Here is an 18,415-nt window from a genome sequence, read left to right on the forward strand (position 1 = left end):
TCTATATTAATTTAAGTGAAGTTATTTTCATGTACATGGCAAAAATAGTCATTCAAATTATTATTATTGTCTTGGCAGACTCCTAACACATTCTAACAGGCTCACAACTACCAGAAATGCAGTCTGGGCACTTTCAAACCTCTGTAGAGGCAAAAATCCACCTCCAGATTTTAGCAAGGTAAGGCCCATGTTTCACTCTATAAAAATGCTATAATAATAAAATGCATACATTGTGTTGTTCCAAGGTATCTTCTTGTATAAATTAAACTTTTTCAAATGTAAACTATTTATGTCCAGATAAAGATTTCTTTTTGTCATAGAATGGAACTGAATATAGTACATTAACTTTCTGACGATGATACTCACTTTCAGAGTAGACAATGAAATTAAATTAACATTTGGCTGTAACAGAGCAAAGTAGTAAAGGGGGTGGCAGGTGGGGGGGGAGAAGCGAGACGCACGTTACAAACACTACCAGAGACTGACAGCTCCGCTACGTTCCTCGCCCTTTCATCCAGTGAAGCCCCTTGTAAAAAAAAACCTCGTGAGTTGAAAGGGGGAGGAACACAAGGGTACTTGGAAAGATAAGTATACTTGCTAAAGGGATGGCGGGGAAGGGAAGCAGGCAGGCTGTCTTTACCATTGTGGCGAGGTGTGTGGTATTGGGCCGCGAGGCGCGCCTCTTACCTTTTCAGGTCCGTCGCGTTCCTCGCCATTGTGTCCAGGGAAGCCCTGGGTTAAAAAACCCTCTTCTCGCAACTTCAAGCAGTTTGATTGAACTCGCGAGAAGGTTTTTTTTTAACCAGCAGCTTCCCTGGACACAATGGCAAGGAACGCAACGGAGCTGGAAAGGTAAAAGGTGTGCCTCGCTTCTCACCTGCCCTAGAAAATAATAAGCCCCTTCCCCTATTATAAGCCCAAGGCCATATTTCGTGGGGCAAAAGAAAATAAGACCTTGTCTTATTTACGGGAAAACACGGTACTTTAAAGGTATCTTTAATTGAGAATTAAAGATTCTTTAAATTAAAGAATGATGCAGGTTTTGCTCCAGGATTTTTTTTTTTAAAAAAAAAAGCCCTTTAAGATTTGTTTAATTTTTGTTGTAGTTCAGTTCCACTTTCATGCCTTTTTTGTACATAGTCAAATGCCCTGACTATATTTTAAGGATATTTTAGTTCATGTTAGTATGGTTGCGATTGATAAAGTGTTTTGTAGATTTGGCATATGCACTGCATCATTCTGCAAAGAGACACGATTACAGGCATTTTTTAAAAAGTATCACTATTTTTAATTTAATAGTTGTTGGTTTCCATCTTTGGAAAAATGTTTTCAGTACAAAGTAATTTACAATTTGCAATTCTCTCTTTCTAAACTCTTAAGGTTCGTCCTTGCTTAGGTGTTCTATCAAGGCTGTTGTTTAGCAGTGATTCGGATGTATTAGCAGATGCTTGCTGGGCCCTGTCTTACCTTTCCGATGGACCGAATGATAAAATACAAGCAGTTATTGATTCTGGGGTCTGCAGAAGATTAGTAGAACTTCTGATGTAAGTCTCTTTAAATCAGATAATTATTTCACCAGTAGCGCTGCAGAAGATAGTAGAAGGTGTTAAATTAAATCAGTGTGTCAGATATAGTTTCTTCATACCATATCAGCGCCTCAAATGAGCCTGCAGTGATAGTTGTCTTTCTTGCCTCTATTCTCTTCTGTGAGACAGCAGGAATTCTACAATTGGCAAATTCAAGACAGGCACAAGTATCCAGTTCAGCTTATTTTTATCTATCAGTTTAATCTGTGCCTGTATTAAGCAGTACATAGATACAAGGAGTCTGCCACCAATTGTTGCAATACAGAGTGTTCCAACGTAAAGGTTTAGTCACGAAATAATAATTAATTCCACTTGAACATTCTGTTTTGTTCTCCCACCCCAAACACACATGCATACACTCTCTCTCTCACCTACACAGCCAGACACACCTGAAGCAATATTTTCCATTTTCTCCCCACAGTATGATTTGATTTTGTGCCAATGGAAGTGATTAGACTTCATTCAACAATTTAGGGAGATTCACTTGGTTTTCTTTTAGAATTGATTTTATTGTTGATTTCTTTTTCTACTGTAGAGGTCATACTCTTGACCATATTAAAAATACATTACTAAGAGCTCCCCTGAATTATTTCAAGCAGGTAGACATTTTCCATTTCATGTTATTCAGTTTCATTCTTTTTTCTTTCCATACAGCTGGTGCATTCTGAAGGCACTGGTCACATTCCTTGTTGATTTTTTTCTTACAGATTTAGTAGAAATAGTTTTTACTTTTAAAAAAATGATAGTTTCTGAGGTTCCCCCCTCTCCCCCCTCTTTTTTTTAATTAAATAAAAAAGAAAGAAAAGGGAAAGGCTTAAAAGAGAAACAAAATACATATACGGTAAATATTCTCTTTCATACATACATAGAATTGTATCATATAGACAAGTCATAATTCAGTAGTGTTCACAGCTAATCTATCAATTCAGACTACTAAATAGTTGGAATCATATGTTTGTTTCTCCAGTGTTGAATAGTAAGCCTTTTGGCTAACGTACAAAACAAATGGATTTTGTCCAGATGTTGACTTTTATATGATAAAAATGAACTTCAAAAGAAAGTAAATATCTGAAAATATTGTTTCAAAGTTAAGACATATAATTTATTTCCAAACGGAAACAATATATTTAAATCATTAATTTCACTCTATCTCTAATAACAAATGCAATGAGCTCATTTCTAAAATATTACATCTTGTTGAAAAAGATATAACATAAAAATCTGTTGATTTTTGTTTAACATCAAAAGAAAAGAAAAGGATTCATATGTGCAATCATTGTATATGAATTTTGAAAAATGCATATATACAATTTTGAAAGAGTGTGTGTGTGTATCTATAAGTTCAGAAGAAGTGCTTTATGTAATATGAGAGCACAGCATTTCTCTGCATTTAATTAAAGCAGCCCAGCTTTTTTTTCAACTTCTGAACCACTGTTTTGAGAAGTCAATTTTATTATTAAATCCTGCCTCTTCAATATGATGATGCTGGGCTTTTGTTCTGCCCTGAGATAAAATATGGTGGAATTCTTTGGTAAGCAGTATGAAAGAATTATTAGCATAGTATCCCCAAACCCATATGAATAGTTTAAAAATGTTTGTATCAGGAAGAATACATCTATTTATCTTAAAATACTTCAACAATTCCGTTGTTTAGGCACAATGACTACAAGGTCGTATCGCCTGCATTAAGAGCAGTGGGAAATATTGTGACTGGTGATGATATTCAAACTCAGGTAAGCTGATTTTTAAACTTTAGCGATATTTCTGAAAGATACAATAGAATCTTATGACCTCAACTTATCAGATATAGGGAATATTGTAGCCTTATTCAGGCATTTACCCAAATGCTAAGAAAGTTCATAGTACATGGAGTCCAGTTCCCCCTTCTCTCCATTCTCTGTCCACTTATGAAATCTGAAAGGAAGCAGTACTCGTAATCCCTTGGAAGCAACTAGAGATTCCCATGTAATCTGAAACTTCAGTAAAAGAGGGTCTTGGGTTGTTCTAACAGTTCTGCAAAAACTCAAGCACAGATATCTGCCTGACTATGTAGAGGTTGGAAAGAACAAGAGTAGGACTATATGGACAAGCCCTTCCTCCTATTTTGAGCTGTTTTCAACTTTGATTCCAGCATTTGTGCTATCCAGGTTTGTATATTGGAATATTTCTCTGAAAGCTCTGTTTTGAAATATGTCTTTCATGTTTACACTGTATGTTTACAGTGAAGTAATATTTCCCTGCTTTGCTGACTTTGAAACTAAAGAGAGCCAATGAACTGATACAAGGAAGACCAGTTTGAAAGAAATGCCTTGAGATAGCTTGGTCGTATAGAGAGAATGGGTGAGGACTGAATATCTGGAGGAAGAATGTGGATTGAACTTCTTAAGAAAACTGATGGATACTGTGTAATAAACCTACTACTTTCGATCAGAAGACAACTGTTAAGAGATGTAGTTCAATTTGTATAAAAACCTTCTGAACAATGAGTCCTATGGAGATATTCACAAAAGAGATCTATGACTTTGGAGAATGTGATGCAACTGTTTGGAAAGATCCCAGTTATAATTTTAAGGAAAAGTTTTATTATTATTTTTTTTTTCAATACATTTTATTTATTTCATTTCATTTTCATTTTATACAATCACTTATATACTGTGCGTAAAAAAAAAAGAGAGAAAAAAAAAACCCCAACATGACACTTCATTCCCCCATACACCCTCTCTTCTCCCCCTCCAACTTTCATTTCACCCCTCCAGCATTCCCCTCTTCTACTTCCCTTCCCCCTCAGACATCTCCCCCTCCCTCCATCTCACCCTCCTTACATTCCCTCTCACTCCCTCTTTACTTCTCCCTCCTCTTTCCCTCTTCTCCTCGCTTTGGTGTATCCATACATTTCAGTTTGTTTTTGTTTTGTTTTTTTTTTAAAAAAATAAAAGAGAAAAAGAAAAAAAGAAAAACGAGCCACAGTATACAAGTGAATTCTTATTGTTCTAAGAATTGAAACTGTAATTCCACCCTCCCCCCTCCCCCCTATAATCCCCCCTCCCTAACCCCCTTACGGCTTCGCAGGTCCCATACCCGGCATAATTCTTTAACAAGCATTTGAGTATAATAAGGCCAGCTAACTTTAAAATTAAAAAAATAAAATAAAAGTAAAGCCAAAGAAAAAAAAAGAGAATAGTAAAAAATACAAAATAAAAAAAAACACACACACACACACAAAAAGAAAGGAGAAACAAGAAGGGTCAATAAACCCACTACGTTAACACAGCTTCCCATTATCTGTAAATCTTAAACAATGTAGCTCATTCCAAATTTCGGTTATTTTACTACTTGCAGGGTTTCAAACTGTATTAGAGCCAGGTAAGTTGATCAATTAGGATTCCCCAACTAAAAGTCTCATTGCTTTGTCTATCTATTCAGACCTTTAATTTATCTCTTTTTTATCCGAATATCCAAACCTTTCTATAAAGCCATTAAACTCAAGTACTTCTTTCATTTTTCATTTCCAACACCTCCCTTTCTATCCTTACCCACCTCCACATGTAAATTTTTTTACCTTCCACCCTGCCTTTATCCATATCCACATATATATTTTATCCGCATCCATTGCTCCTCCCATATTTACTCCACTTTCCTGAAGACTCTCCGACCAATCTTTCTTGACCTTATATTGAAATAGCAACTCAAACAAACATCAGCTTGCATTCTAGCCCCAGGTAGTCTAATTAAGCTTTCGCTACCCTTCCCTCTCCCACGCGCCTCCCAACTCCGTTCGTCCCAGACCACAACTCAAAAAGATCGCAATCTCCGCTCTCCTCGCCTAGGAAAATAATTCATGTGCAATTTGAGTTAGAGTTCAGACAAATCTTATATACAATATGTGTCCACAATCAGCAACGCTTCTTTCAGTCTCCATGTCTCATCATCGATATACAACTTTCCCATTTTATCCCGGACGGAAATCATAAAGCTTTAAGAACATCGCTAAGTCTTTATTCTTTAGTCTTCTGCCCTTCCGGAAGAGGAAAGCAACACCCTCCGCCTTGTAGCCACGTGTCTCGCTGTTTGTCTTCTCCTTCTCCTTGTCTCTCTCCAGGTCCGGATGAATCAGGAAGTCCCGCCTTCAGGGTCTCGTAGTAAAATTCTCGGGCTTCACAGACAGAATTAATGCGGTGTTTTTGGTTGCCAAATGTAACTGTAATACCAGCTGGGACTTCCCATTTGTATGGAATCTGAGAATTTCTGAGTTCTTCGGTTAAGAAAGCGTACTCTCTCCTTGTTCTTAATATTTGAGATGGTATCTCTTTAAAAACAATCAAGTCCTGTCCATCAATTCTCAACCTCTTGCTGTAAAGCCTCTGTATTATCTCATTTCTGGATTCCCTTGTGGTAAAGTATATAATTATGTCCCTCGGAAGCTGTCGCTGTTTTGCTACCCACGAATTCTGGCGGTAAATTCTTTGAATCTGCCAATCAAAGTTAAATCCCGGACTTCCCACCAAGCGGCTGATAGCCTCAAAGAAGATCTGTTTCAAATTCTCCTGTTGGTTTTCACGCAATCCTCTAACTCTAATTGCAAAGGCAGTCTTATTATAATTTATCATGACAAGTTGTTTTTGAGCATTTTCAATTTCCTGTTGTAACGTTTGAATTTTGGATATCAAATTAAGATTAGTTTCTTCCAAAAGTTCCAATTTGTCCTCCGTTTCAGCAATATAATCTGTCATGACTGTCATTACTCCGATCATATCCTTCTTTGCCTGAGCAATTTTAGCATCAAATTGATCATATAAATCCGATATCAGTTGATTAATTTCCTGTCTGAAATCATTAAGCGTTTTGAGAAGAAATTCTTGTGTTAACAAATCTCCCGTGGAGGGTGTAGGAGGCAAGGGTAGCGGCTTCATAGCAGTTTTTGGAGATATGTTATTAAGGAAGCGCTTCTGTTTAGATTTGGGAGCCATTCCAGAGTAAAAATAAAAGACAAGCAATCAAGCGAGCCAAAAATCAAAGTCTCTGCTCCCCTCAGTTAATCTTTTAGCAATTAGTACGGAGAAGCCTTCAGGAGGGTAGGGCTGACTAAGTACGTCACATCAAACACAAAAGCTACGAGATCGCCATCTTGTGACGCAGCTAAAAAAGAAAGGGAGCCTTTTGCGAAATTGAAGCTGGTATTTTAGATAGTAATAGAAGAAATTCCTCAGGAATGGTCCCCGCCCGGATTGACTTTTAAATAGCTTAGCTTTGTCCTGGGGGGGGGGGGGGCAATCTGCCTAGGGCTGCAAAAAAGGCAGCGCGGAAAACTGGCCGGAGTAAAGGCTCAGCTAATGTTGAACCTCTTCTCCATTCACAGCAAAAAAAAGGCTATGAATTACAAAGAGATCCTAACGACTGACCTTCTCCCTGCCCCTTTCTGCCAGAAAGGGGAGATATCTATAGATCTTATAAGATATATGAACCAGAATCCTGACAGGAGCTTCGTTGAGCTCCCGACGGCGGCAGACTCCTCCCCCCGAAGCCCGAAAAGTTTTATTATTAAGAATCAGTTGAAGATATTTGACCCTGGACATACTGAGATAATGACTGCAATGGTTTATGGTAAATGATAATCTGTTGTGGACTTTCTGTGTGTGAAAGGTGGAGGAAAACAAGGGGAAAAAATCTGCCTCTGCCTTCCAGCATCTATCCAGTATTCATCTGGCTAGCATCCTTGCAGCAAACAGCCTGGTCAGCTTCAGCACATTATTGCAGTCAGCTTGTCAGGGCTTCGCTCCGTTGTGCCCACCATCTGTTAACTGAGCTAAGCTGCTGCCACCGGTGGGGAACGCTGGAGCTTTCACTGCCAAGTAGCTGATTGACGGTTGGATCGGCCTCCAGGAATACCGCCGATCAGCTGTTCTAGGCAGCAGGGATCGCCTTCACTGATTGCCATTTGCTGCTGTTGGCCGCCTGTCGTGACCACTGACATTTGGCAGTGGTGAGTGACAGTGGCAATCCCCGCCGCCTAGAACAGCTGATCGGTGGTATTCCAGAAGGTGGATCTCACTACCAATCAGCTGCTCGACAGCGAAGGCTCCAGCATACCCCGCCGGCAGTGGTGATCAGTGCTGTCATGCGGCTGCATTCGCCACCACTGCACCAACCCCACTCCCCATGCTGTAATATTTGCTCTATAAGACGCATAGACATTTCCACCCACTTTTTTTCGGGGGGGGGGGTGCATCTTATAGTGTGAAAAATATGGTACTTAATAGATTTTTAATAGAGGGCTTCGAAGCATAGTTTTGATGTTGGATTTACCTGTTAACTTTTTTTTCTTTACAGTAAATAGAAGGTAGATCAAATTAGAGGGGCAAATAGAGCTGTAGAAGTTTATAGATTATAGATCTGCTTTGCAATGGGGGGAAACTTATTCTTGAAATATATTTATCAGTATTCAACTGAGGGACCAATTTATATGTATGTTTTTTTTTAATGCAGATTTTTTTGTCTTGTTTAGATTTGCTTTGTTTGTATGCCTTTTTGTCTGTTGAAGTATTGTATCTTAGCGTGGTAAGAGACTTGTAAAATGTGAAGCATAAAAGTAACTGTAGGCGTTTTTATGTATAGTGGTATGCAATAATTCCTTGCACTGCAGGACTGCTTTTTGAATGTAGATAGTATCTTTGGTACTCATCGTTAATTGGTTCCGGGTGGCACAATGAGTACCAAAAACGATGAATACTAAACGAATTACATAAGAAATAATGTAGTGACTCATAAGGCAACTGACACAGACAAGTTCTACTTTGTGCGTTGAGTACCAAAGTAACGATTAATACTGGGACAAAATATTCATGTGAAAATGCATTAAGTGATGCATTAAGTGCATTAAGTCAAAGCAGTTGAGTGCCAAGGTACCATTTTGTTTATTACAGTATGTACCTTTTCTTTTTCCTTTTTTCCTTTTGTCTTTCATCTGTGCACCTTCACGCTTAGTTTTTATTGAAAAAATAAATAAAACAAAATCTAGAACAGATTTTTCGAAAAGCGCAACATGCCTTTTTTCTATGCATACGCTGTTCACTGAAATAGTAACTCAACATGTAAATACTGTTATTTCAGCTATATGCAATGTACTTTATTTTACATTGTTTAGGCAGAACTTTTCATCTTTCAAATTATTTTAGGTAATTCTAAATTGCTCTGCATTACCCTGTCTCTTACATTTGCTGAGTAGTCCCAAGGAATCTATTCGAAAAGAAGCATGCTGGACAGTATCTAACATCACTGCAGGAAACAGAGCACAAATTCAGGTAATCTGTTGCCTTTGTTATGCATAATTATTTTATTACTCTTAACCTTTTTTTTGACCTTGTTCTGTTCCTCAACCTCATTTATTTTTGTTTAATCCAGTGAATAGCGCTGGATAGGTGGGAAGGGATGGGCAGCTTTATCTGGAGGTTACACATTCATTACAACCTTATATCCATGCATTTAAATGTCCATTAAACCCATATGTATATTGCTTGTATCATTACTGCAGATTTCTTATTTTTTCCCTTTTTATTGTTTTTTGTTTTATTTTCTTTACACAATTGAAGTAATTGTATCAATTTATTTGTATGTGTTGCTATATACTGTAGATAATATCAATCCAGGCATTTCTGCAATAATAGTTTTGTTATTTTGTGATCAAGTCCATTTCCCTCCTCCCCTCTCCCCCCCCCCCCCCCCCCCCGGTACATCCAGAATTCATTGAATGGGTATCTGTAAAATTGAGAGTTTATTGTAAGTTCAGTATTGGATTAGTCTGTTGTCTTAAAGCATTTCAGAGTTATTACAGTATTATATGTATATATTATGTATATATTTTCCTTTAGGCTGTTATAGATGCAAATATATTTCCAGTATTGATTGAAATTCTTCAGAAAGCTGAATTTCGTACTATAAAGGAAGCAGCGTGGGCCATCACTAATGCGACATCAGGAGGGACTCCTCAACAGATTAGGTAATACATTGCAGTTGATTCACAGCAATGCTGGTAGCTGAAAGAAACTTCTTCGTTTAGTAACCTTATGCTCTCAGACAGTTAGGATTTGCATGCCACCGCTCCTCACTCTCAGCAACCAACACTGTAATGGCTGAGAATTCTGGAGTCAATCTTGAGGGCACAAGTTTGTGAAAAGCTGCATGAGGGAATCATAGTATACCTTGAATATCTTTTATGTATTGTGTGTGCCTGTGTGTGAGTTTTACCCCATTTTATGACTTTTCTTGTCACATTTGTTAAGTGAATCACTGCACTTGTTAAATTAATTACAGAGTTGTTAAGTGAATCTGGCTTCCCCCTTGACTTTGCTGATCAAAGGTCACAAAAAGTGGACCATGTGACTCCAGGACACTGCAACTGTCATAAATATGAGTCAGTTGTCAAGCATCTGAATGTAAATCACATGACCACGGGGATGCTGCAATGCATAAGTTTGAAAAATTGGCATAAGTCACTTTTTTTTGTGCCGTTGCAAATTAGGTCACTAAATGAACTGTTGTAAGTCGAGGACAATATGAGTATTGTCTATTCCTATTTCTTTGTTCTAAATACCTCTACGTAGCTTGTAAAATAATTATAGTATAAAAATAATAACTTTAAAAAACCAAAATAAGAAATTATGTAAAATATAAACAATTGACATAAAAAGTAATCATAATAAAATAATAAAAGTGAGCAGCATGTCTAGAATGTAATGCCATGAAATAAAATAAAATTTCTAATACTCAAACTTGCCTAAATTGCATGTTCCTAGATTTACTGATATTAAAAACATTTTCAATGTATGTCTGAAAACAGTGAGGCAACTAATGGCCTGAGGACATCCTAGGGTGGATATTTTTGATGCTATCCGGTACCAGGAAGGTCTGTCCCCACAATTACAGAACAGGGGACGTCTCAAATTACTCCTGTTGTTTCTCAGGAATTCTGCTGTATAACAGTATATAAATAATATACAATCCCCGATTGGCTAGATTTACACATTTTCTAAGTCATTGTTCATTTAAATCTGGAATAGAAACCTGGCTCATATATAGTTATCTCAAATGCTATGATTTACAAACCATAGTGCATCATATGAAGCCAAAACCAAATTTTACCACCCTATGTTTTAGATAATGTGTGAATCAAATCTGTATATGTGAGTAGCCCAGAGGGGGTTACTAACAGGTTTACTGCTGGTTTGCTCGTGCTCGCACATATGCTCATATGCACATGTCCAGGCAGGTTGGTGGAGCCTCCCGCCGCCGCCACCACCGGTTCAGCCAAACCAGGAGCAACCGTCCTCTGGAGTAGCCACAAAAAAAAACAAATATATTTTTCTCCTCCAGTTGTTTTCATGAACAGTAGTTTGGTAAAACATGTATTTTCGGGGGGGGGGGGGGGGTGTTTAGTTTAATTTTTCACCTTTACATGCTTGATAATATATTAATTCATTTAGAACAGTGTTAAAGTGTTAACATTTTCATATGAGTAGAAATTATATAACATGAGTTCATGTTGGAAATGAAAGTTTGTTCATAGATCATTCAGATTTCGGATCATTCAGTTTTTTTAAAAAATGCATTGTTGGTATTGGGATAAAGTTATACATAATCATATAAGGAGTGTGTTTCTTTTAATAGCATTATGTTTTCAAAAATTTATATTTTTAATATTGTTTATTGAAAGCATCCTATATATAGTTTATTACAGTCAACAAAAAGAAAAACCTGATTAGTTATTTTCCATCCTCTTTCCCTCCCTCTCCCTTTCTATATAAAAGTTACTTAGTGGCATTAGGTTGTACCAAACCTCTATGTGATCTCCTGACTGTGATGGACTCTAAAATAGTCCAGGTAGCCTTGAATGGACTTGAAAACATATTGCGACATGGAGAACAAGAATCAAAGCAAAACGGAATTGGAGTGAATCCTTACTGTGCCCGTATAGAGGAAGCCTACGGTAAGAAGTGATAATACCACAGCAAATGTTTTCAACATTTCTATTGAAAAATTATCAACTCTGCAATAGGCAAATGATTCCTAATCAACATAAGATATACAATAGTAGCAATATATAAGTCACTTGTTTGCTATTCTGGGAGTTGTCAAGAAATGTCTTTTATTTTACCTGTTTATGGAATTAAGAGCTGTTTATTACTGAGCAGTGCTTGAGTATATGTTGAACAGTATAGATCTTACGTGTGTCTCTCTCTCTTAATTCCAGGACTGGATAAAATTGAAATCCTTCAAAGTCATGAAAACCAAGAAATCTACCAAAAGGCTTTTGATCTCATTGAACATTATTTTGGCGTGGAAGAGGAAGATGTAAACATTGTTCCCCAAGTGGATGAAAGCGAGCAGCAATTTGTGTTCCAGCAACAGGAAGCCCCCATGGAGGGGTTCCAGCTGTAACCCTTGGCTCAGAGGACAGGAGCGCTTTTGTGGTGGCCTTCATTTGCTGCCCTGAGGGGGAACGTTTTGCTGAAGAAGATAAAGGAGCAACTCGTGAACTCAACATGTGCTTATCTCCCCACACCCCCCAACTATTGTGTGTTGCCATTGTCTCTTTCCTAGAAATACCAACCATTCACAAGTTAAAAAATAATGTTGTATAGCTTGAATTCTCACCTCAGAGCAGACAGCAGATTCTGAGTTTTCAGGCAGTGGCTAAAATTGCACCATTATCCATAACACAGCTGTGTGTGATATTTTGGATTTTGGCAGTGTGGTTTATACGCTACACTAAAATCTACCTCTATTCCTTGGAGCAAAAAAAAAATGTTTCAGAACTACAGACATGAGCTCCTAGTAAATGTTAAACTTAGAATGTGAAAATTATTTATTTAAATAGTGAAAATATAGTTTTATGTGTGACACTTTGAGACAAACTGGTGAAATATATTTAAAAACAACACTTCTAGGAGCACGTTGCTGGTTACATACCATAACATTAAGCATTATGTCAAAAGTACAGTATTTCTGCTGTTTGAAAAGAGGTAGCCAGTTTCAATTTGTAGTTCATCCAGACGTGTTCCTAGTTATGTAAAGGAAGTTCCTTCATCCTTTTAATTTCTGTGGAATTGCAAAAGTTGCCAGTGCTTTAACTAACTATTACAGCTGATTTCTTTAATGACAGCTTGATGACATGATGTGGAAAGCTTTATCTGCTGACATGTGTCCATTAAATTACGGGAGCTTTTTTTCCCTACCTACTATGAACTTCTCAATTAGAAAAGTATGTTTATATTGTAATGATTATTGTAAGGGAACTTTCTATAGTTGCATACTAGGAATTCTGAACTGCAATATCCATGTTTAACTTAAAAGCTACTAAAATGTGTGAGGCTGCAACATACCCTTTTAAAGAACAAAGTTAGATTATTTATTTACACAGTGTATTGTGTTTGACCAAATATATGAATGCATTATAAAACCCCTTTTTTAAATGTTTGGCAATTTTTCTAACTTATTGAAAACAGATCACCAAAAGTATATTTTCTAACAGATCAGCAGTAGCACTGGGAAAAAATCATTTTCCAATTAATTGAAGGAAAGCACTTGAATATACTATTATTTGTGACAACATATGTAAAATAAGTTTATATAATACTGGTTAATTTTATTTTATGCTAGAATGAACATTTGAGACCATTTGTTTTAGAGTATGAATCTTATATGAATTGGGAGAGCTATAGCCCAGTTCAAGTACTCTGATAATTTTGCTTATCAGAAATGTCTTGATCTGTATAATAACTTTTTAAAAAATGATGTATAATACCTACAAGTGATTGATTTTTTAAAATACCATGTAAATTTCAAATTCATGTACTCAAATTTTCAAAAAGGAGTTTGCATTCAATGAAATACATGTTCATTCACGAACATGTATTTGAGTTAAAACACTGCTCTTTTTGTCATATATTCAAGTTCTCCAAGAATGATCTGCCAAGGAAAATAAGTCATAATTGGCCATTGTGCCATACATCTTATGTCATTGTTATAGACACCCCTTTGTTTCAGTACTAGATCAATATTAGGGTTTTCGGAATGAAGCTGTTCAATTACTTAGTAGTTTTAATGTGGGTCAGGAATAAAAGGCTAAAGTGTTCAATATAGCTGCTTCCTGTATTAACTCTATTGTCATGGCCTGTGGAACTTGTTTTGTATTTCCATTGTAGTAGCTGACATACATATTTCTACTACATACAAGATTCACAAAGGAAGTGTAACAACAATAGCCTTCACAAAGGCAGTATAACAACAATATTTACTCACGAAGAATTGTGGAAGTGCTGCTTGCCTTGGGAAATATAAGCTTATTAGTTAAAAATAGGTATGTATGAATAATCGTAACTGAGGAAGCCACCTCATTTGAAAACTTGCTGAAAGTCCAGTGCAAGATATAAGAAGTCTGCTTAAATCTGCAGCTAGATGTCCTATATCTATCATTGATAATGGGATAATGGGATTTGAGTATTAGGGAACGTTTTATATTTATATCATTCATTCCAAGAACAGTTTAAATTTGCCAATTGAAAACTGAATTTTATCGAGATTACTCTAGAATGTTAAAAGAAAAAGGTGACAGGGTATAACCATTGTTCGTTTGTTTGTTTGCATTACACAAATTACCAGTTGTGCCTGCTCTTAATTTCCGAATGAATAAATAAATGCTCTCATCAAAGCATTTTTATCTGAACAAAAATGTAAGATTACATATGATTTAGAAAAAAACATAAATCTCAAATGTGAATTAACACAACTGTTTTGAAAGGATAATTTCATCATATAAATCATGAGTATGATAATTTCTGTATATTGCTGAAGACATAATTTTGACCTTAAATTTTGAATGCTTAAATATTAGTATCTTACAAATGAGATGTAAAACCATTGCATGATTAAGAAACATTTCAGGAATTGGTCCTTTAATAGACTTGACATCTACAGCATCTGCAGGATGTGTAGAATTACAAAAAAGTCGTAAATAGTACATCTTTGAACAATTCAAAAATATTTCAGATTTAAGAATTCCGTCCTAATTCAACTTGACACATTCTTATGTAATGGCCTGAATTTGACAAGACTTTAAACTATGCAACTATGCCAAGTATGTATTTCAGATACAAAATATAATGTGCTTGTACTCAAGCAGGTTTACATTTAGAAAATAGATGGATTATGGTCTTAAAGCAAAGTACAATTACTTTTACATACTATCTCAGTTGGATTTATTTGCTGGCGCCTTATTTACGTTTTGTTATATTAATTAACTAAAAATGTATTTAGAAAATGTGTATTATGAAACCGCTGAAAGAATTGAGATCTATAAAAACACCACATTTTTTATTGTGTTTCAAATGATCATCTGTAATTTATTGCATCTTTGACAAACTACAGACTCAATCTGAAAATATCAACAGTATGCAATATTGGGGAATGTTACTACTCAACACTACAATGCAAAATTAATAAATGTATTTTACATGATACACATGGCGTATATTTATTTTGGCTGGCAGATTCAGATTCCTGTGCAAACTTTTGTGAAAACCCAATTGCTTTCAGTAGAATTTAATTGCTGATACATGAGAAAACAATTTCTTACTGCAGAGTTTTCCAACCCATGTCTTCCAGTGCCTTAGAAACTGCCTTAGAAGCAAGCTTGTGTTTGGCAATGCCAAACTTTTCAAATTAGATTGGACACCAGGTGGCAAATCTGTCTCTTTGTGTCTCTTCCCCTCCCACCCTGTCTAAAAGGTATATAATTATATAGGGTATATAAAATATAAGATCTGCCATGGGCAGGGGATTGGACTAGGCTCCCAAGGTCCCTTCTGGCCTTATGACTTTATTCTATAGTTATCTCTGCTTTCTAAAGTATAAGCTATGAGCAAGGGTCTGTCTTTTAACCTTTTCAAAATCCTGCAACCTATTTTGGACTTTGAAAAAGATTCTTTCCTAGAAAGGCTATCTGAGTAAATAACATTGCCTGATCTGTCCCTACCACAAATCCCTTTTTTTAAAAAAAATTGCCTGGGGTGAAATGCTGGGATTCCCCTTCGGCATAGAAATACTGAAATCAGTCAGTTCTCTGCAACTAACTTTCAATTCCACACTATTTGATTTTTTTTCCATTATTTAAGGTTTAATGTATACCCACTGCTTTGCATCACCTTTGTGTTGCCTGATGCGTTTTCCAGATATTGTTTGGAAATAGCATAATGAACCATAGTTACTCGTAAGATAAGGTAATAGCTTTCTGTTATTTGTGGGTCAAGAATAACCTCATAATTTGAGACCCATCTTGGATGTTTCTTGGACCTAAGGAATAAAGGCAGCAGATTTTGAAGAGAAGCCCAAAGGGGTATATAATCCAGAGGGCTTATTGGGGTCTTCTAAATCTCAAATCCAACAACCTTTAACACTGCACCACACTGAATCATGGGGTAGTTACTATATAAGAGTAGATAAATGTGCAGTTATATATGCAACTTCACCCAATTGTTGCTGTTTCTTATAAGCAATGGATGTCCAATACTATTCTGAGCGCCAGAGTTGTGTTGCATAAGATGGCTGGCCAATATAAGTCTTAACTAACACTCCTAGTTAACTAACTCCACACTGATGTGGTGGCTCAGTGGCTAAGACTGACCTTGTTGATCAGAAGGTCAGCAATTTGAATCCCTAGTGCTGCGTAATGGAGTGAGCTCCTGTTACTTGTCCCAGCTTTAAGCCAGCCTAAACATGTAAAAATGCAAATAGAAAAAATAGGAACCACCTTTGGTGGGAAGGTAACAGCGTTCCGTGCGCCTTCGGTGTTTAGTCATGCCAGCCACACAACCATGGAGATCTCTTCGGACAGCGCTGGCTCTTCGGCTTTGAAATGGAGATGAGCACCTCCCCCTAGAGTCGGGAATGACTAGCACATATGTGCAAGGGGAACCTTTACCTTTTTAAAACTCTCCTAGGGATGTAGATGGGACTGCAGGCAAGATTTTTACTTTTCACTGAAGCTGCTGCCTCAAAGAAGTACTAGAAAGGGGATAGCTGAGACTGAAATACAGTAGGATGCGATCATGACAGGTATAGCAGAAAAGACAAGAGGCAATAGAGACGTAAAACTTTTTACCACCTACAACAGCAGCAATTTGGGCTCTGTCCATAAGAGGGCAGTGTTCAATAAATCTTGCAGTTCTTTTCTGCTACAGTCCTTCACTTTTGGGTTATTGAGAGCTGGTGGTGTTTTGGTTTTGCAAACCAGCCTGCACTGTTTCTTACATCTGAAGACATTAATAAAATTCCTGTTAGAAAGGAGCTTGACAATAAATCTTAACCCATAAAAAGAGAACTATTGTTAGAAGGGGGTTCAGTTTGCGCTTGTATTGGCTGCTACAAGTTCGTATGGGAGCTAGGAGAGTTATTGGGGTGTGGGTAGCAGTCCATCCATTGAAATGGTGGCTATAGTGGGGCGGCCTATTGGAAACAAATCTTTCAGGGAGTGTGGCATCACGAGAAGTATCCCAAAGAGTAATGAATCTGAACAAACATTTTGGGGGTTTGGGGGGGAGGGGGAATTGGATGAACAAATTACAACCCATTCTCTTCCTACAACTTAAGACAAAAAATCCCATTGTTGACCCATTGGACATATAGGTCGTTATTGATCCTATGCTGTCCCCTTATGGCTCAATCAAATTCCTTGATCTTTCAAACATCTTGCTTGTAAAGAGATACCTATAGAAATCTTAACCACCGAGTTGCTCCACAAAAATTTCCAATTTAATCTATTTTTCATCCTCAAAGAGATGGGGATGAAAAATTAGATATTTCTTTTTGAATTTCTATTAAAAACAATACAGTTATTGGTTGTTCATCATCTCCTCTCCAGAAAAAAAGTATTCCAGAAGAAGATAGATTCAAATCTTTAAGGGGTGTGTAATTATACTCTTTCTTTTATAATGAGAAGTTTTTGTTCACAAAAATATTCATTCCAACATTGATGAAAGAATAGCCATTTTATTAAATGTGTGGCTGTGTTCTGAAACCACATTCAGATTTCAGGCAGGTTAGCTTTTCAACAGCAAATATTTAACACTGAAGACTTGTGAAGTATTGGTAACAGCATTTACAAATATTTACAAGCATGTACATTCAAATATTTCTGAGTATGTATCTGTATGCAGAGATAAATATAAACATACCAGTGGCGGGATTCAAATTTTTTTACTACCGGTTCTGTGGGTGTGGCTTGGTGGGCGTGGTTTGGTGGGCATGACAGGAAAAGCCTACTGTAAAACCTCCATTCCCTCCCCACTCCAAGGGAAGATTACTGCAAAATCCCCATTGTCTCCCGATCAGCTGGGACTCGGGAGGCAGAGAATAGATGGGGGCACAGCCAGTCAGAGGTGGTATTTACTGGTTCTCTGAACTACTTAACATTTCCGCTACCGGTTCTCCAGAACTGGTCAGAACCTGCTGAATACCACCTATAAAACATAGCCATGTATATGTACTACACAAACATGGCAAGACAGGGGGGATGGTGGGGGGAGAGAGGGAAGGCAGGGAGAAAGAGAAGGGGGGCTTTTCAAAGGTGAAAAGAATATGCCCACAGGTAGTCGCAGTGTAAATCTTTCCAAAACCCCTTTGAGCTCCATCCATAATAAACTTCTCAACAGAAGTTATGTGAATTATTTTATAAATCTCTCTCTCTCTCTCCCTCCCTCCCTCCCTCCCTCCCTCCCTCTCTCTCTCTCTCTCTCTCTCTCCATATCTGTTTGTGTGTGTTGACAAAAAAGAGATGCATG

The 18,415-nt window shown here is 37.1% G+C and overlaps 1 protein-coding gene across 1 annotated transcript in view; it reads left to right on the forward strand.

Annotated features, from left to right (window-relative positions):
* Window positions 1–15,097, forward strand: part of KPNA5 (karyopherin subunit alpha 5) — a 29,672-nt gene extending 14,575 nt beyond the window's left edge. The window contains exons 8-14 of the mRNA XM_032215498.1: window positions 79–178; window positions 1,381–1,544; window positions 3,241–3,319; window positions 8,759–8,884; window positions 9,452–9,579; window positions 11,387–11,565; window positions 11,830–15,097. Coding sequence (XP_032071389.1) covers window positions 79–178; window positions 1,381–1,544; window positions 3,241–3,319; window positions 8,759–8,884; window positions 9,452–9,579; window positions 11,387–11,565; window positions 11,830–12,017 — 964 coding nt within the window. The 3' untranslated portion in view covers window positions 12,018–15,097. The remainder of the gene's footprint in view (window positions 1–78; window positions 179–1,380; window positions 1,545–3,240; window positions 3,320–8,758; window positions 8,885–9,451; window positions 9,580–11,386; window positions 11,566–11,829) is intronic.
* Window positions 15,098–18,415: the final 3,318 nt, after the last annotated feature.

This window comes from Thamnophis elegans, chromosome 4 (assembly GCF_009769535.1).
Source record: "Thamnophis elegans isolate rThaEle1 chromosome 4, rThaEle1.pri, whole genome shotgun sequence".
In the NCBI taxonomy this organism is placed as follows: domain Eukaryota; kingdom Metazoa; phylum Chordata; class Lepidosauria; order Squamata; family Colubridae; genus Thamnophis; species Thamnophis elegans.